Genomic DNA, 20138 nt, shown 5'->3' with positions numbered 1-20138 from the left:
CTCCTGTCACTGCTCACCTGTCACTGCTCACCTGTCACTGCTCTCCTGTCACTGCTCACCTGTGAATGCTCTCCTGTGATATCTCACCTATCACTGCTCACCTGTCACTGCTCACCTGTTTAGCTACTTCACAAGAGTTGTGAAATGTTTCTTGCATGTGGTGATATGTAAACCAGACTATCCTAGCCAGACCAGTAAGGATTGAGCGAGGCCTTTTCAGACCACTTTGTCCCAGTCGGGTCAAGCATCTGTTTAACTTTACCTTTAGCATTCCTGTTACTATGTCTCCTTTGACTGGGACCGCAGTGTAACAGCAGGATAATGCTTAACCCTTTAAGTTGTATGATCACCAGTATGTGATTAGAACGTTCATAACTGAACATTCCAATGCTGACGTCACAATCACTACTGGTAATTGAAATCAGTGGAGTTCTAGAACACTGACTTTCACTGAATTTTGAAAAAAAAAAAAAAAAAAAACATTGCAAAAAACCTGCTCTTCAAAGGGTTAAGGAACTGGGCTTGGAATTCCAAGGTTTGGGGTGGGGTACCAGTGCACCATTAAGCGGGGTACCGCAGTTAAACATCCAGCCCGTGTAACAGATTGCATGTAGAGGTCTGTGTGGGTCGCTCTATGGGTCGCCCCCCCGTGTGTTTCAGCCGGGCCAGCGGAGCGAGTCTGCCTGGAGTCTCCAGTACTCGGGCTGTCGGTCTGTTTGTGATTGTCCGGTGAATGGCACCTGTGGCCGGCAGCCATCTTAAAATGAACAGACGCAGCCCTCGCTCGCGGTCAAAGTGTTTTAGTCTTATTTAAACCACGTCTTCATAAAAACGTTGACATTTTGGCCCTGTCGTCAGGCCGTGACGGTCGGAAAGGACGGGCTGTGTGTCATTCATTTTAATTGGAGGCAGCTGTGCTTAATCAGCAGGGAAAGTGCCAAACACTTGCGATGCACCTGACCCAGGGAACACTCTGTAACATCTACAGAGCACGGGAGGATTAAACTCTCAGCCCATAAAGTGTGACAGCTTCCTAATGACAGCGCGCATCTCCGTTTGACATGTCAAATACAGCGATACACGGCTTGTTTTATGGGCAGTTATGAATGTTTTTAACTCGTATCATGTGGGCACTCATTCACACAAGTGAATCCAGCAGGTTTTACCCAGGAGAAGAAAATTAAATTTTTAGTTCAGCGTGTTTAAGGCAATTCTTCTTCTCGACGCGGACGTCAAGAGAGTGTCACATGATCAAAACAGGTTTTGTTGGGGAAGTTGTTTCACGTTGATAACACGAGGCAGGAATTTTAACAAAATAAAGGAGATTTTTGTGAAAGAACCACAGGGACACCTTCCGTTAGCTACACTTTGAGCGAGCTTAAGCCTTTGCTGTGTGAACTCCCCAGGCTGCGTTTCATCGCAAGCCAAGCCAAACTCAAGATGGCCGTCTGCCCCTCCAGCGTCTCCTCCTGACCCTGCACCGTGGGGTACCGCCATAGGCTCTCCTGGTGCACCATGGGAGTCCTGTGTGCCCGGCGGCCGGGGATGTTGCGTTCGGACAGAGAGGTCCGGCGGTCCGGCGCTGGCGACGGGGCCTCACGGTGGTGGGTAGGCCGCAAGGCAACGTATTTTGGGGTTCACTTGCTCTCCTTGTGGGGGTTCAGGCCTGGTTTTCCATTGTTTCCTCTTTAAAGGGCCTTTGTAGCATCGTCTCTGTGTGAAGCGCTATACAAACAAAATTGAATTGAAATTGTGGCGATTTTAGCATGTTTGTCATCCAGCGTGGGTCGTGAGTGACAGCGGCTAAATGGATTGTGGTATTTATTATTTTTTATTGTAGTGCTTTTCTGTGGAGAGTTTGGGGATGTGTGGCCAGAGTCATTTCTGGTTACGCATGGTATTTGGGCTGCGTTTTATAGACGCAGAGTGCATGTCCTAATTTGTCTGTTTGTACTCTGAGTAAGAACGTCAGAGCATCGTATTCACGTGCTTTGGAAATAGTTTTGGCCAACTTTCTTATTTTATGTGCGTTTCTTGCATGTTTTTGTGGTTTGGTCACAATGGAGGACACATCTCCCCAGATGTTTGTTTTTTAAGACACTTAAAAAAAAAAAAAAAAACTATTAACCCTTTGAAGAGTATGTTTATTGGAATGTCTTTTCAAAATCCTAAGTCAGTTCTAGAACTCTTTTTTTTTTTACCAGTAGTGATTGTTACATCAGCGTTAGAATGTTCCGTTGAGAACGTTCTAATCACATATTTGTGACCTGACACCTTAAAGGGTTAAACTGTGTGAGGTGAAAGAATGCTGTTGCATGTTGGGATGTGGCCCATGGCACTGGGTAGAAAGGGCACCCTGGTAGGTCTCTCTATTTAATCATGCCCCTGTACTAAAAGCATCCTTCTGTTATATTACATTTCACTTCATTACGCACATTTAGCTGAGGGTTTTATCCCGAGCAACTTACCATCCTCTCTAAACGGCTGCCTTGCCTCACTTGTGTAGGGTACGTTTCTGACTCTTTTCTTTCTCCTCGACAAAACTGACCGGCTCTTTGTATCCTTGATTTAATTACAGCCTCATATGTGCCATTTTAGTGCTTTTTATCATTTTCCTTCCTGTTATGGAAAAATAACAGGCTTTGCAAGTGCTTAAAAGTACTTCTGGGTCATATACTTCCTTTTTGGAGGATGTGACGTGATGTCACATCCTCACATTATCGTATGTGATGTCATATCCTGTTTATCTCCCGCTGAGCGGCCTCCTGTGAAACGTATACCATAACATAACATAATGATGAGAACAGACCATTCAGCCCAACAATGCCCACCACTAAATTATACCTAGTGCTCTGATTACCTACAGACTAGATAGTATCTAACCTTTATTCCCTGTTTGTGGCTTCCTCCACAAAAGTGAAGCTTGACTGCTTGTGATGTGTACACCTGGAATGGTTACATTACTAAAGAACACTAAAGAGTGATGTTTACTGTATGAACTGGACTTAACGTGTTCATGCCTGTGAATAACTGTACAAAATGACTATTGTACCTGATCGAACCTGTGTTTTGTCGTCGTTCCAATGACCTTCGGTATGCACTTATTGTACGTCGCTTTGGATAATAGCATCTGCCAAATACATGTAATGTAATGGATAAGTTCACAATTGAAATACTTTTCTCTTAACACAATACTTTTAACACAACTGGTTATGTTGAACAGTAGCTTGTAAACTCCCGCCGACTGTTTTGCACACAAGCTTACATACACAAACATACACAGCTCTCCATCGTGTGCCCGGTCCAGCTAGCGTGGTTTAGCGCTGGCTAGCTCTCAGGATCTGCAAGCTTCATTCGCCTGTGTAGTAGCTGACTGTACGTTTTTACTCTGAATATTGTCAGATTAGGTAGCGTGTGACTTTAATAGCACTGGAGAGACATGACTACATCTGAATTGCACTGACTGGCCGAGGGCCTTGTGCATAGCGTGGTGCTTTTCTCATTTACTCTGACGAACGTAAACGTCGCATTTTAGTGCAGCAGTGCAGAGCAAACCTTATTTAAACCGTATGTTTCTGTGTTTTATTTGTACTATTCGCTGGGACCACTGATATACTGTGAAACCAAATGAACACTTTCTGCAGTGACCTGGTTTACAGGCCTGGATCAGTCTTAAGTTCTCATACTGGTGATGTCCTGAACGTGTAAGGTCTTTTCTTTGTAATTTAGTTTATGCTAGATTGGCTTGGTCCGTATGACACGATATGACATTGGAATGTTGTAGTGTTTGTGGCATAGCCTAAATGTGGTCAGTAATGGGCACAGCTCCTATAAACAGTGCCTTCAAAATTATTCGCTCCCCGTGATGAAGATGACCACAGAAGGCTTTATAAAATTAGCAGTGCAGGTAATGTGCTATCTTGCATGCTCAGAAAAGGAAACATTTATGTTTATACTAATACAGTTGCTCACCGAAAAAGATTTTGTTTAAGGAAAAGATTAGTCATGATTATTCATAGCCCTGTTTTTCAATACTTAGTGCACCTCTCTTGGATAACAATCTGGAGAGTGAAAGAGAACTTCTATGGTGATTTTGCTGAGCATACTGGGAAGCATCTTTGGCCATTCCTACATGCTGATTGTTTTAAGACCCCATGTGGACAAACAGTATCCTGAAATATAGGCCTACCTGAAGTATACTATTTTGGACCCAAGAATACTTGAAGTATAATTAAAGGTATGCTTTATGTGTACTATTTTGTTTACCTAGGATCCTTAGTTGGCATGTGTGAACTTATACACATTTTCCATAGGGTTTACTTTTGTACCTACAGGGTTCTGGTCTAAAGGCTGAGCTGGTAATTTTTTGGCCAGTTTCTTGGTTGATTTTGCAGTGGCAAGTTCGCCATCACTGTCTTGTTGAAAGGTCCGTGTGTAGGAAGTTTGAGCTTCCCGGCAGAGGGATGGCAAAGTTTTGGGCAAAATGTCTTCATAATTCAGTTCACGATTCAATTTACCTCAACAAGAGCCCCAGTAGATACATAGCAACCCCATTACATCAAAGACCCCTCGCCTCTCCCCCTCTCTTTCTCTCTGTTTCTCTCTCTCGCTGTCCCCCCCCTCTGTTTTCCTCGATTCGCTCTTGTTTTTCCGCTCTTCCCCTGAGTGATGATGTGGGCTGGAGTCAGCCGAGGCATTTAAGGAGGTCTGTGAGGGAGGGTATGATATGGGTGGATCTGCTGCTCACTCGTGGTGACCTGTCTGTCACACTCCCACTCTTTCCTGTTTTCCTTTCTTTCTTCCTCTCCTCTGCTCTGCTCTGTTCCTCTCTGCTCTCCTCTCCTTTCTCCTCTCTGCTCCTCCTCCCCTCTCCTCTTCTCCTCTCTTCTCCCCTCCCCTCCCCTCCTCTCCTCTCCCCATCTCTCCTCTCCTTTCCTCTCCTCTCTTCTTCTCTCCTCCCATCCTCTCCTCTTCTCCTCCCCTCCCCTCCTCTCCCCTCCCCTCCTCTCCTCTCCCTCCTCTCCCCTCCCCTCCTCTCCTCTCCTCTCCTCTCCCTCCCCATCCTCTCCCCTCTCCCCTCCTCTCCTCCCTCTGAGCAGTTAGACTGTGGGTCTTGTTCAGGTTGTTGGCTGATGATTTGTTGCTGTAGCAGGAGGCCCCGTCCCATGCTGGAGGAGTCCCGTACAGGCCGCGGGGCTCTCTCTATGGGGCTTTCAGTATGGGGGTCCTCTGGGTTTGCCCGTCTCAAAATGGGCTTTTCCACTCCAGGGTCCCAGGGGACGGTCTCTCCCTTTGACCGCTGTGTGACCGCTGTGTGACCGCTGTAGACCTCAGGTCTCTGGACGCTTAAAGCTTACCGCCAACGCCGGGGGCTTACCGCCAATTCTGGGGGCTTTATGTTTGTCCTGATGTAGCTCTTTTGGCTCCCAGGAGGGCGTTTGGGTGCTGCGTTTGGGTGGTGTGGTCCTCCCCACCTGTCTGATAGACCCCTCCTGCAGTCACTAAAACAGTCAGTCAAGCCAGCTTTGACGTTCATGCTTAAGGCATGGACCTCTTTCACTAATATCACTGATTTGTGTGGATGTGTGGGTGAATGTGTGTGTCTGGGCACACGTGTGTGAGTGTGCGGGTGTGTGTGTGTGTGTGTGTGTGTGATTGAGTGTTGTTTCCTCATTCCCCTGCACTCCAGGGTGATATACGCTTCCCCAGCAGGCTGATCCAGGATCAGTTTGAGAAAGGCTAATTGGAATTCCCCACCACTCAGTGTGCCAGGTGGTGTGTGACTCAGGGTCAGTGCTTGGAGACAGAATGTGTGCGTGTGCTGGGCGGCTGACCGCCGCGCTGTGAAAGCAGCAGCACAGTAAAGCGCTCGTGCTGCTCCGGATGATCTGCGCTCAGCGGGCGTGGAGTGGAGTTTCCCGGAATCCTCCACTGCTTCACGGAACCGTCGGAGCGGAACGTTCCGTCACCGGGGACAACCGGGGTCCCGTGCGTCTTCGGCTATTCTACGTCACCCGCCGCGTCAGGCGCTTTTTGCCTCTCGCGAAAAAAGGACGGTAAACATCTGCTAATTTGACACCAGGTGCCGGCGTGCTTGCTTTAGCTCGCGTTAGCGCCACGTTAGCACTGAACTTAGCGGCCGCGCGCGTTTTCTCCCGGGCTCCCACGCCGAAGGGGGACGGTGACTCACCCGGCGTCCCTTCGCCCGCTCTCGCCACGTAGCTGAGCTGGTGGAGCTAGCGTTGAAATTTCAGCCGTCCGAGCCGGGCTGCGGAGTAGACTGGGCGAATGTTGCACTTGGGGAAATGGATTCGGTGTGCGCCGCGTCTTAGCTTCCCCGTTTGCACTCGCCTGTTAGCAGCCTGGACAGTGACATCGGAAGGGCATGGCTCGGGTCAAAGGTCACGGGACCCCCTGTGTCTCTGTCCCCTGTGGTGTGTGATGTGTGTGTGTGTGTAGGTGCGTCTGGCGTGTGTAAAGAAACAGCAGGAGCGTGCGGAAGGGTACACTGATGTGCACGCTCGTGTTTTTAACCCAGCGTTTCCCAACCGGTGTGCCGTCAGGCGAGGTCAGGTGTGCCGTGTGAAAAATCCTTTACCGAAATTTTAATGTTCAAATGAATTAAAAAACTTAAATGAACAAATCCCATTCACAAAAGCCAAAATACCTGTCATTAAAATGCATATCGCTTAATTAAAACCCCAAAAGAACATTTAGGCCTACTGTTGGCACGTCACATCAACGTGAAGGGGGGCTGCAGGGTGTTCATTTCTTATGCTTTCGAGAGTGTTGCGCCATGAGATTCTGTAAATTAATGGAAAGTTAAGAAGGAAAAAGGTTGGGAAATGCTGTTTTAACCTGTGTGTCCTTGTGCAGGTTTACTCTGACGTGCACGCTCGTGTGTTTTCCCTGTGTGTGCTCATGCAGGTTTACTCTGATGTGCACGCTCGTGTGTTTTCCCTGTGTGTGCTTGTGCAGGTTTACTCTGATGTGCACGCTTGTGTGTTTTCCCTGTGTGTGATTGTTCAGGTTTACTCTGATGTGCACGCTCGTGTTTTCCCTGTGTGTGATTGTGCAGGTTTACACTGACGTGCACGCTCGTGTGTTTTCCCTGTGTGTGCTTGTGCAGGTTTACTCTGACGTGCACGCTCGTGTGTTTTCCCTGTGTGTGCTTGTGCAGGTTTACTCTGACATGCATGCTTGTGTGTTTTCCCTGTGTGTGCTTGTGCAGGTTTACTCTGACGTGCACGCTCGTGTGTTTTCCCTGTGTGTGCTTGTGCAGGTTTACTCTGATGTGCACGCTCGTGTGTTTTCCCTGTGTGTGCTTGTGCAGGTTTACTCTGATGTGCACGCTCGTGTGTTTTCCCTGTGTGTGCTTGTGCAGGTTTACTCTGACGTGCACGCTCATGTGTTTTCCCTGTGTGTGCTTGTGCAGGTTTACTCTGACGTGCACGCTCGTGTGTTTTCCCTGTGTGTGCTTGTGCAGGTTTACTCTGACGTGCACGCTCGTGTGTTTTCCCTGTGTGTGCTTGTGCAGGTTTACTCTGACGTGCACGCTCGTGTGTTTTCCCTGTGTGTGCTTGTGCAGGTTTACTCTGACGTGCACGCTCGTGTGTTTTCCCTGTGTGTGCTTGTGCAGGTTTACTCTGACGTGCACGCTCGTGTGTTTTCCCTGTGTGTGCTTGTGCAGGTTTACTCTGACGTGCACGCTCGTGTGTTTTCCCTGTGTGTGCTCATGCAGGTTTACTCTGATGTGCACGCTCGTGTGTTTTCCCTGTGTGTGCTTGTGCAGGTTTACTCTGACGTGCACGCTCGTGTGTTTTCCCTCTGTGTGCTCATGCAGGTTTACTCTGATGTGCACGCTCGTGTGTTTTCCCTGTGTGTGCTTGTGCAGGTTTACTCTGACGTGCACGCTCGTGTGTTTTCCCTGTGTGTGATTGTTCAGGTTTACTCTGATGTGCACGCTCGTGTGTTTTCCCTGTGTGTGATTGTGCAGGTTTACTCTGACGTGCACGCTCATGTGTTTTCCCTGTGTGTGCTTGTGCAGGTTTACTCTGACGTGCACGCTCGTGTGTTTTCCCTGTGTGTGCTTGTGCAGGTTTACTCTGACGTGCACGCTCGTGTGTTTTCCCTGTGTGTTTTTGTGCAGAAGCTCTCCAGCGCCCGGATTTCGAGCCCCAGGGTCTGACGGAGGCGGCCCGCTGGAACTCCAAAGAGAACCTGCTGTCGGGACCCAGCGAGAATGACCCCAATCTGTTTGTGGCCCTGTACGACTTTGTGGCGAGTGGGGACAACACGCTCAGCATCACTAAAGGTAGGGAAATGGGGATGGAGCAGAGGGAAATGGGGATGGAACAGGGGGAAATGGGGATGGAACTGAGGGAAATGGGGATGGAGCGGAGGGAAATTGGGATGGAACTGAGGGAAATGGGGATGGAATAGAGGGAAATGGGGATGGAGCAGAGGGAAATGGGGATGGAGCAGAGGAAATGGGGATGGAGCAGAGGGAAATGGGGATGGAGCAGAGGGAAATGGGGATGGAGCAGAGGGAAATGGGGATGGAGCAGAGGGAAATGGGGATGGAACAGAAGGAAATGGGGATGGAATTGAGGGAAATGGGGATGGAATAGAGGGAAATGGGGATGGAGCAGAGGGAAATGGGGATGGAGCAGGGGGAAATGGGGATGGAGCAGAGGGAAATGGGGATAGAACAGAGGGAAATGGGGATGGAGCAGAGGGAAATGGGGATGGAACTGAGGGAAATGGGGATTTAATAGACAGATATGTGGGAAAATGGTGGGTGTAACAGAGGGAAATGTGGACTCAAGAGTGGGAAACAGGGACGGAGAACAGAAAGTACAGAACAAAGATAAGCAGGGACGGAGCGAAGGAGAACTGGCCCTGCACAGTGTGCTCCTGCCCTTCCTCTCAGAGCTCTGGAGTAATACAGTAACACAGCTGAGGGGGGTGGAGAGCACTGTGTCCCAGCTGAGGGGGGATGGAGAGCACTGTGTCCCAGCTGAGGGGGGTGGAGAGCACTGTGTCCCAGCTGAGGGGGGGTGGAGAGCACTGTGTCCCAGCTGAGGGGGGGGTGGAGAGCACTGTGTCCCAGCTGAGGGGGGTGGAGAGCACTGTGTCCCAGCTGAGGGGGGGTGGAGAGCACTGTGTCCCAGCTGAGGGGGGGTGGAGAGCACTGTGTCCCAGCTGAGGGGGGGGTGGAGAGCACTGTGTCCCAGCTGAGGGGGGGGGGTGGAGAGCACCGTGTCCTTCTGTTAAAGGAGAACTGAATGCCAAACACACGCCTTTACTGTTAATCTTAAACAGGAATATCTCACCAGAGATTGAGTGTTCGTTTTCCTAGAAAACGTAAGCCACTGAGGGTGGTCCTACGGCTGGATATGTTCTCTGAAACGCTGCCACAGGACAGTCGTTAATGATATTTTGTCAGAAATGACGTAGGTCTCTATCTGAGGGCTGGATTCCGAAATTCTTATCGAAAATTGAATCCACAACCTCAAAATAAATCTCCAGCTCAGCTATGTGATCTTGCATATTACTGTTACTTTGTCTCTGAACGTTTTTGAAATAAGTAATGTTTTTATTTATTTCGGAAGTGTTTCATCAGTCGGTCAGTTGGTCAGCGTTTCTGTATAGCACTGTTTACACTTTGTTTCATCTTGATTGGTGTAAACCTTCATTTTGTATGAACAGTGCCTTATGAAGCAATTTTTATTATTATTATGATTATTATTATTAGGTTGGGTTTCAGTGAAGCCAAGCTCTTAACTCTGAATGCACATAATCAGGTTCCCAAATATTAGTTTGCACAGAAGATTGGGGTCCAGTCTTTCAGTTTGTGGCAGGCAGCTTTAACTTTTAACTTTTTTTGTGGCTTTCCCTTGTATGTAATTGCCTGTAGAGCGCTGGTTTGTTACCACTTAGCCATTCAGCCACAGAATAAGGGAAACTGACACCTGATTACACCAGGATGCAGCCTCAATCCCATTAGCCCCTAGGGTCAGATCGCCAAGGTAGTAACATAGGCGGACGGAGCAACTTAAATGACAGTCACCAGAATTTGAAATGCATTTCTAATTTAAAATGTGCTGTAAAATTTGCAGTGCTGTAAAATATTTTTTCTAAAAGTCCATGTTGTGTCAACAGGCAAAAGCAAAAATAACATTAGTATGTTAAATCTGGATGACTTTCATTTGATAACATTAATATTTTAAAACTGGATGACTAGGTTTGAGCTTTAAGCATCATACACCAGATAACAGAAGGGGATCCTTGCTGTGATGTGTGTAATGTTCGTTGTGATGTCACTTCCTGCCCAGGGGAAAAGCTGCGGGTCCTGGGCTACAACCACAATGGCGAGTGGTGCGAGGCCCAGACCAAGAACGGCCAGGGCTGGGTGCCTAGCAACTACATCACGCCGGTCAACAGCCTGGAGAAGCACAGCTGGTACCACGGGCCGGTGTCTCGCAACGCGGCTGAGTACCTGCTGAGCAGCGGCATCAACGGCAGCTTCCTGGTGCGCGAGAGCGAGAGCAGCCCGGGCCAGAGGTCCATCTCCCTGCGCTACGAGGGCCGCGTCTACCACTACCGCATCAACACCGCGTCCGACGCCAAGGTCAGTACTGCGTCTACCTCATGGCTGGCTCGCGTGTGATTGGCTCACTGCAGCCATTCAGGATGTTCGTTTGCTTTGTCCCCGCGGTGTGTAGAGACAAAATGGATCAGTTGTCACATGATGTCAAGCTTTTCAGTTCTGTGGGAGAACTAGAGAGTTTAAACTCTCCCTGCAGAGACCGATTAATGCATCCAACCACAGAATTGTTCTGATGTCCCCCTCCCTTACCAAAGAACATTTTTCTACCTGCCGTTGAAATATAGCTACATTACATTTTATTTGGCAAACGCTTTTATCCAAAGCGATGTACAGTAAGTGCATACCGAAGGTTATTGGAACAACTACAAAACACGGGCCAGATAAGGTACAGTTCTCATAAAGTATCATGTATCCATAGCCATAAATATCAGGTCTAGTTCACACAGTAAAGTCAGTGAAGTTACGGCAAGTCAAACTAGAAGTGAGGCATGACTACACATAAAGATGACATACATGAAGTCCAACACGAAAGTACCAGATGAAGATAAGAGTGCAACATGGAAGCGCTATATGATCAAGATACTAGTGTTAGATGAGTGATACTGGATTGGGGGGTAACCCTGCGGAAGAGTATTGCAGGGATAGTCATGGTCCAGTCTGAAGAGTAGTGCAGAGATAGTCATGGTCCAGTCTGAAGAGTAGTGCAGAGATAGTCATGGTCCAGTCTGAAGAGTAGTGCAGAGATAGTCATGGTCCAGTCTGAAGAGTAGTGCAGAGATAGTCATGGTCCAGTCTGAAGAGTAGTGCAGAGATAGTCATGGTCCCGTCTGAAGAGTAGTGCAGAGATAGTCATGGTCCAGTCTGAAGAGTAGTGCAGAGATAGTCATGGTCCAGTCTGAAGAGATGTGCAGTGGTAGTCCTCACATGTATTCCCTCTCTGTCTGGCTGTAAACGGAACGTGTTCCACCTGCATGGTTAACGCCCCCCCCCCCCCCCCCCCCCCCCCCCCCGCAGCTCTACGTGTCCTCGGAGAGCCGCTTCAACACGCTGGCCGAGCTGGTGCACCACCACTCCACGGTGGCGGACGGCCTCATCACCACGCTGCACTACCCGGCGCCCAAGCGCAACAAGCCCACCATCTATGGCGTCTCGCCCAACTACGACAAGTGGGAGATGGAGCGCACCGACATCACCATGAAGCACAAGCTGGGCGGCGGCCAGTACGGCGAGGTCTACGAGGGCGTCTGGAAGAAGTACAACCTCACCGTGGCCGTCAAGACGCTGAAGGTGTGAGAGCAGGCCTTGTCTCCGGGAGCTGGGCTCCTGGCTCAGGGGGTTGCAGGGTCAAGTCCACTGTGGGGCACTGTTTGTTGTATTCTCAAGCCAGCATGATTCACCCAGTCGGTTCTGTAAATATCCAGTCCTATCAGTGGGTAATATGAAAAACAGTAAACTCTGCCAGCCAGAAGGGCTTCTCCTAAGCATGTGGAGTAATTACAGTAGGTTGTTTAAATAAGTTAGCCCTGGTCTCCAGAGAGTTCAAATTGGGAAGGAAGGAGAGCGGTGCTCTCACTTGAAGGAAAGCATGAGTTCAATCAGAGTTTGAGGTGCTGCACTGTAGACAGATCATTATATCCCCACCTAGTGGCCGGTAAGTGAAATTGCAGACCAGTTTGTGTGGCCCTCGGTACAAATCTACCGAGCCCCATACCCTGACGCTCCTCCTCTCTCTGGTCCTGCAGGAGGACACCATGGAGGTGGAGGAGTTTCTGAAGGAGGCGGCGGTGATGAAGGAGATCAAACATCCCAACCTGGTCCAGCTGCTCGGTGAGTGACCGTGACCGCGACTGTGACTGTGACCGTGACCGTAACCGTGATGCGCAAAGGGCCGACCAATCAGAAGCAGCGGCTGGTTCATCCACTCAATCAGCACACAGCATGCATCTTTCATCAGGGTTCTTCCAGTGCTTAAAGTGCTTGAAATTGATGGCCAGAAATTTTAAGTCTTGGAATACCCGGAAAAAGAGTTTCTTTTTCCATCTAGTGCTTGAAAAGGTCCTTAAAACTAAAATGACATTTTTCAAAGAATGTTGTGTGAGATGATTTCCCAAAAATTTGTTAATTAAAATTTTATATTATTGTTTCAATAGAAAAAAGAATACTACAAATATACTATTCAATATTAGTAAACTATTAGAACAATTTTAATATTTGTACTGTTGTATGTTATATGATGTAATGTTATGCTTTCAGAGAACCAGCACACATTTCAGTTGCTTGTTTTGCGCTAGGCCATAGAAAATAGAAGAAAGAGGAAACAGTGCTTGAATTAAGTTCTTGAAAGTCCTTGAAACGAATTTCATGATGTCTGTGTGAACCCTGCTTCATAAGGGGTAAGGAACGATTAAGTCAGGTGTAAGAGGGGCCTGATTAGATGGCCAGCTTTGTAGAGGCAGTCTGGGGATTTAGCCAGAATGCAGAGGAACCCCAGGGGGACCCCTGAGGGACCCCTAAAGCCAGTAGCAGAGGTCATGCTGTGTGGTTCTGACTCCGCCCCCTCGTGTTCCGGCAGGCGTGTGCACGCGGGAGCCGCCCTTCTACATCATCACGGAGTTCATGACCCACGGCAACCTGCTGGACTACCTGCGCGAGTGTAACCGCGAGGAGGTGAACGCCGTGGTGCTGCTCTACATGGCCACGCAGATCTCCTCCGCCATGGAGTACCTGGAGAGGAAGAACTTCATCCACAGGTGAGCTCACCTGTGCACTGCACCTCTCGCACCCGAGCAGTCTGCAGCCACTGGTGTGCAACAGCCAGCCTGGTTCAGCTCTACAATGGGAAAGGGGTATAATGAGCCAGCCTGGTTCAGCTCTACAGTGGGAAAGGGCTATAATGAGCCAGCCTGGTTCAGCTCTACAGTGGTAAAGGGGTATAATGAGCCAGCCTGGTTCAGCTCTACAGTGGTAAAGGGGTATAATGAGCCAGCCTGGTTCAGCTCTACAGTGGTAAAGGGGTATAATGAGCCAGCCTGGTTCAGCTCTACAGTGGGAAAGGGCTATAATGAGCCAGCCTGGTTCAGCTCTACAGTGGAAAAGGGCTATAATGAGCCAGCCTGGTTCAGCTCTACAGTGGGAAAGGGCTATAATGAGCCAGACTGGTTCAGCTCTACAGTGGGAAAGGGCTATAATGAGCCAGCCTGGTTCAGCTCTACAGTGGGAAAGGGCTATAATGAGCCAGCCTGGTTCAGCTCTACAGTGGGAAAGGGCTATAATGAGCCAGCCTGGTTCAGCTCTACAGTGGGAAAGGGCTATAATGAGCCAGCCTGATTCAGCTCTACAGTGGGAAAGGGCTATAATGAGCCAGTCTGGTTCCGGCTCATGACTGACCCCCCTTCCCCTCTCTCCTCCAGGGATCTGGCTGCGCGGAACTGTCTGGTCGGGGAGAACCACCTGGTGAAGGTGGCGGACTTTGGGCTGAGCCGGCTCATGACCGGGGACACCTACACGGCACACGCGGGCGCCAAGTTCCCCATCAAATGGACCGCTCCGGAGAGCCTGGCCTACAACAAGTTCTCCATCAAGTCCGACGTGTGGGGTCAGTATGGGTGGGGTCGCATGAGGGGGGCGGGGATTACAATGGAGTTTAAATGGAATGAGTTTGACTGATTGACAGGATTGCTGAGGACGTGTCACTCAAGCTGTACATGGGACTGTTTGACAGGGTATCTTTGTGTTCTCATGAGTATCTTCTCAGGTGTTTTTAAGGCAGCTGAGGGGTTTGGAAGTAATCAGACATCAAAAAAAATGTCGAAAGTTGGCAAATGTAGGATAGAGTAAACTTGTTGTTCAGAATCTGAAAGGTGCAGGCGAGAACATCTCCAAGGGTTGTTATGAGGTGTGTGTGTTGGGGTTGTGAGGTGTCTGTGTTGGGGTTGTGTTGGGGTTGTGAGGTGTCTGTGTTGGGGTTGTGTTGGGGTTGTGAGGTGTCTGTGTTGGGGTTGTGAGGTGTGTGTGTTGGGGTTGTGAGGTGTCTGTGTTGGGGTTGTGAGGTGTCTGTGTTGGGGTTGTGTTGGGGTTGTGAGGTGTCTGTGTTGGGGTTGTGTTGGGGTTGTGAGGTGTCTGTGTTGGGGTTGTGTTGAGGTTGTGAGGTGTCTGTGTTGAGCCGATGGCGGTAGCCTTGAGACTGAAACCTGGGCGATACTCCGCCTCATTTCCGCAGCGTTCGGGGTCCTGCTGTGGGAGATCGCCACCTACGGGATGTCCCCGTACCCCGGCATCGACCTGTCCCAGGTGTACGAGCTCCTGGAGAAGGACTACCGCATGGACCGGCCCGAGGGCTGCCCCGAGAAGGTCTACCAGCTCATGAAAGCCTGTGAGTTCCCCCGTCCGGTCCCGCTTTCCCTCCGCAGCCATCCCCCTTTCCCTCTCTCTCTCTGCTCTGACCCTTCCTTTCATCCTCCACTAACGTGGAGTCCTTACCCTTACTCAAAATGGCTAGACTACCTGCCGTCTCAACAGAATCTCAACAGTCAGTTTAACTCAACGGGGCTTCTAAGCGATGTCTGAAGGATGTGTTGTTCTTTGACACTGTTAAGTGGGTGGTAGTTTTGTTTAAATGAGGGGAGATAAGCAGCTGTTTTAGCAGGTATAGAACCCCATGGTGCTCCATGAGTTTTCTGTAAACAGCCTTATTTTAATCCTTAGTTATACGGGCCTGCCATCGCGCATCGATAGCGGAGGTACCGTGAATGAGTACTGATGTACACGGCTGGGTATTCCAGATTGGGGATAATGGAGCATTAGAGAAGGATAGATGTCTGTAGATGGGGATAATAGAGCATTAGAGAAGGATAGATGTCTGCAGTTACTCCCCTGATTCGGGCTCTCGCTGAGGCGGGGTGTTTCTCTCCTTCGATCCAGGCTGGAAGTGGAACCCGGCCGAGAGGCCGTCCTTCGCCGAAACACACCAGGCCTTCGAGACCATGTTCCAGGAGTCCAGCATCTCAGACGGTATGCTCTTGTTGCTTTCTCACTCTTATCTCTCTCTCTCTCTCTCGCACTCTGTCTCACTTGCTCTCTTTCTCTCTCACTCTCAATCGTGTTGTGTCTCACTCTCTCTTTCTGTAGTACTCTCTTCCCCACACACACACACACATACTCACACTCACTCACACACACACACACACACACACATAGTTTCTCATCTGTCATTCCTTGCATGTGCTGATATTAAAGAATTGCTGCATTAATAATGACGTGACTGCGGTTGGTCCTACTGAACACTTACCCTGGGTTTGCCTGTTGGGGGTCAGAGGTGGAGAAGGAGCTGGGGAAGAAGGGGCGGAAGGTGACTCTGGGCCCCGCCCAACAGGCCCCTGAGCTGCCCACCAAGACCAGAACCCTGCGGAGGAACGTGGACAACAAGGATGGAGACGGGCTAGGTCTGTCTGCTCCGCTTTTCAATCAGGCAGTCAATCAATCAATCAATAAATAAATGAATACATAAATAAAATATAAAGTAGGCTGTCATGAAAGTTGACCGTCAAGCCCCTGCAGGGCTAGTTGTGTATCATGAACTGAGAATTAGCTGAACGTTAGCTGAGTGTTACCTGAGCTTCAGCTTTGCTATAGCTGAATGTTAGCTGAGCTTTGGCTGAGTGGTACCTGAACGTTAGCTAAACATTACCTGAACATTGGCTGAGCTTTAGCTGAATGTTAGCTAAACGTTAGCCAAGCTTTTGCTGAGCGGTAGCTGAACGTCAGCTGAACGTTAGCTGAGCTTTAGTCGGGCTTTAGCTGAACATTAGCTGAACGTTAGCCGAGCTTTAGCTGCAACATTAGCTGAGCTTTTTGCCCTGGTTTTGTCGCGGCAGATGTAGCAGAGCCCGAGGTGGCGGTCTCGCCCATGCTACCCCGGAAGGAGAGGGTGTTCCTGGACAGCAACCTGAACGAGGACAAGGACAAGGACAAGTCCAAGACCAGCATCTTCAGCCTCATCAGGAAGAAGAAGAAGACGGCGGCGCCCACGCCGCCCAAACGCAGCAGCTCCTTCCGCGATGTGGACGGCCACCTGGACCGCCGCGCCGGGATGGTGGCGATCGACGGCCGGGACGACTTCAACAACGGCTCCCTGGTCGGGGACGCCCATCCCGTCGACCCCAGCAAGTTCCTGAGCACCAACAACAACGGCGGCGGCGGCATCACCAACGGGGCCCCCCTGTACCCGGGGCCCTTCCCGCCGCAGGCTCGCAGGAAGGGCGGCCCCGCGCCGTCCGGTGTCGGGGCGAGTAAGGGGGCGGCTGCCCCGCCGGGGGAGGAGGACCCCGTGTCCAACTCCAAGCGGTTCCTCCGCTCGTCCTCGACCTCCAGCGTGCCCCCCGGGCCGGACCGCACCGAGTGGAAGTCCGTGACGCTGCCCCGCGACCCGCAGTCCCGCCACCACTTCGACTCGGGGACCTTCGACAGGCGCCGCGACAAGCCGGCCCTGCCCCGCAAGCGGGTGGGCGAGCAGAGGGCCGACGGCGCCCCGCCCCGCTCGGGAGCGCTCACCCCGCCCCCGCGGCTGCCCAAGAAGGCGGAGGAGCCGGCGGACGACGTGTTCCGGGACGGCGAGTCCAGCCCGGGGTCCAGCCCGCCCAGCCTGACGCCCAAGCTGGGCCGCCGGCCCCAGGGGGCGAGCGACCCGGGCGAGGCGTCCCGCACCAGCGCCCTGCAGGCCGAGCTGCTCAAGCCCAACGTGTTCCCCGCCATGGGCGCCGCCGGGCAGGAGTGCCGCGCCCGCCGTAACAAGCACGGCCCCGACCAGTCCCAGCACAGGGACCGCGGAAAGTTCCAGAAGCCCAAACCGGCCCCGCCACCCCCGCCGTCCTCTTCCAAGTCCGGGAAGGCCTCCTGGAGCCCCACCCACGAACTCCCCCCGACAGACGGCAAAAGCAAGGCCGCCCCGCACCTCGACCCGTACCCCGGTGGCTCCAACCCGGCTGAACAGGGGCGAGCCCCACCACCGCCGCCGGAGGCCAGCAAAAAACCCAGCCTGACCTCCGCCCCCAAACTCCCGCCTCCCAAAACCGGGTCCCCCACCTCCGCCCCCGCCCAGCCGCCGCCCCTCGGCGGGGAGCAGGCGAACCCCACGTCCTTCATCCCCCTCATCACCACCCGCCGCTCGCTGCGCAAGACCCGCCAGCCCGCGGAGAAGCAGCCCAGCCCCGCCGTCACCCGGGAGATGGTGCTGGAGGGCACCGAGCGGCTGCGGACCGCCATCGAGCGCAACTCGGAGCAGACGGGCAGCCACGGCGCCGTCCTGGAAGCGGGCAAGAACCTGTCCAAGTACTGCGTCAGCTACGTGGAGTCCATCCAGCAGATGAGGAACAAGTTCGCCTTCCGCGAGGCCATCAACAAGCTGGAGCAGAGCCTGCGGGACCTGCAGATCTGCCCCGCCACCACCGGGGGCAGCGCGCAGCAGCAGGACTTCGCCAAGCTGATGTCCTCCGTCAAGGAGATCAGCGACATCGTGCAGAGGTAGCGCTGTGGGAAAGGCGCTGGAGGGTGGGGCTGGGGGGGGGTGTGCCTCCAAACTGTCTACGGCGGTCCGGCGGCCCGGACTGTGTCGGTCCAGAGCGTGAGCAGGGGCGTGGGCGGGCCGGGAGGGCCAGCTCGTAGCGTGAAGCTCACTGACATTCCTTCCCTCGTTGCCTGATAGATGGTATTTTAAGAAAAAAAAAAGAAAAACAAGGAAAAAAAATGAAAGCAAAAAACAGGGCAGGGTTCTGTGCACAGAATCAACAGAACCTTTTAACCTTTTCTGTTGTGTCTGGGTTTTTTGAAACACAAAAACAAAATATCTTACAGAAACAAATGCAACACTGCGTTTTAAAGCCTTGGCTAAAAGGCTTGTGCTTGAGTCTGCATTCACTTGAATTGTTTTTAATTGGTTTACCGGTCCATATTTTCCTTATGAATATTTCAAATGAATATTACTGCGAATAAAGCCATCATGCTTTTTTAACGGTCTGCTGTGAGGAGGATGGCCTACATTCCTCGTTTGAGTCTCATTTGTCGAGTTCTTGCCTGATGCGTGTGGGGGAGGTTTCTTTATTTCCAGAGCACCGTGGACGTGTATGCCTTTGGACAGTTGCCTTCTGGGACAGGGCGAGAGCGAAGGAAAGAGAGGTGTTTTAGCCGTGTCACTCACGGGGTACGCAGCACCGGAGTCTGTGTGAGACTGAACTGCCTTTGAGAACGTTCCGGAGGCAGGGAGTTCCCCCAAAGGTCGTGACCTTTTTCCGTTTCCCTTCCCCTGTCACGGCCGCCGACGCGTCGTTAAAAACGCGGACGTTTTTTTTTTCGCGGGGCTGGGATTGGACCGGGTGCCTTCACTGAAATCGCTGCAATATTACGCCAAGGAGAGGACCTGGGGGCGGAGAGGCCGCCGTCTTCTCTGCGCCGTCCTCCGAACGCACTCGTGCCTTAACCGTCTACAGGGCCGCCGTCCAGGAACGCGGGACCACCGGCGGCCCGGCCGGAGAGTCGGGACCCTGATGGACGGTCCTGTTACTTTTGTTTATGGTTTGTGTTAAGAATTCAGTACGTCTCTCACGTTTGCCGACAGTGTGGAAGCCTGACTGACGCCTCATCACGTAACCCAACACACTACTGTCTCCAGGAGGTCTGGGGAACGACCAGGAATAAACTCAAACTATTGTATTGGAAAGTTTTTATTTTATTTTTTTAACGTCCTCAGATTGATTCACAATACTGACAGAAACTCTAATGTGGCTGCTTTGACCTTTAGTAATTTTGCCAAAAGTTTGGGCAGCGTAGCCGTTGTACAGCCTCTAAAGCAATCTGTGCCTGAAACACACACTCGCTCCTGCGTTCGCACCGTGAATCCTAACCGTCGCTGTGAGTGAGGCCGAAAGGCGGGGACAATTGTGTACATACCTAACAAACCGACGGAGTCAGAGTTTATCATACTAAGATGTTTCGACGTTCCTTTTCCTGTTTTACTCTGCGTAAACAGTGTATTTTGATGTTTTCAGTATTAGTTGTGCTGTTTTTTTTTTCTGCTAAATTTGCCCTGTCTGACTGCGATTATCGAGGACCTTCTGACCACACGCTGCCTTTGTATCCGAACACGGTACTGTTAACATTCTTTTCCCTCTTTTTATGTTTTTTTTTTTTACTGTAAAATTATGCCACTATTTTCCTTGTATCTGAGCAGCCTCCCCATTTTGTACACTAATGAGCAGTTAATTTGTTCTTTTCTCTTTGTAAATATTATTTTTCTTCATTTCACATGTTCCTCTGTAACCTTGGTGCAATTCTTTTTTTTTTGTTTTTTTTTTTGTTTGGTAAAATACAAGCAAACGTGTTACTTGAAAAAAAGCGGTGCCTTGTGCCTTATTGCTTTTGTGATGCTGGTACCGGTCCTGGTGCAGGTCCTGGTGCCAGTCCTGCTGCTTGTCCTGGTGCAGATCCTGGTGCTGGTTCTGATCCTGGTGCTGGTTCTGGTGCTGGTGCAGGTCCT

The 20138-nt window shown here is 50.9% G+C and overlaps 1 protein-coding gene across 2 annotated transcripts in view; it reads left to right on the top strand.

The window, feature by feature from the left end:
* Nucleotides 1-19315, top strand: part of LOC118212827 (tyrosine-protein kinase ABL1-like) — a 39715-nt gene extending 20400 nt beyond the window's left edge. For both annotated transcript variants that reach the window (XM_035391207.1, XM_035391208.1), the window contains exons 2-11: nucleotides 8150-8314; nucleotides 10338-10633; nucleotides 11627-11899; nucleotides 12355-12439; nucleotides 13185-13362; nucleotides 14023-14207; nucleotides 14832-14984; nucleotides 15533-15622; nucleotides 15925-16053; nucleotides 16486-19315. In XM_035391207.1, coding sequence (XP_035247098.1) covers nucleotides 8150-8314; nucleotides 10338-10633; nucleotides 11627-11899; nucleotides 12355-12439; nucleotides 13185-13362; nucleotides 14023-14207; nucleotides 14832-14984; nucleotides 15533-15622; nucleotides 15925-16053; nucleotides 16486-18134 — 3203 coding nt within the window. In that variant the 3' untranslated portion in view covers nucleotides 18135-19315. The remainder of the gene's footprint in view (nucleotides 1-8149; nucleotides 8315-10337; nucleotides 10634-11626; nucleotides 11900-12354; nucleotides 12440-13184; nucleotides 13363-14022; nucleotides 14208-14831; nucleotides 14985-15532; nucleotides 15623-15924; nucleotides 16054-16485) is intronic.
* The last annotated feature ends 823 nt before the right edge of the window (nucleotides 19316-20138 follow it).

Source organism: Anguilla anguilla, chromosome 14 (assembly GCF_013347855.1).
Source record: "Anguilla anguilla isolate fAngAng1 chromosome 14, fAngAng1.pri, whole genome shotgun sequence".
NCBI classification, from domain to species: domain Eukaryota; kingdom Metazoa; phylum Chordata; class Actinopteri; order Anguilliformes; family Anguillidae; genus Anguilla; species Anguilla anguilla.
This window is presented reverse-complemented; position numbering and strand designations above follow the sequence as displayed.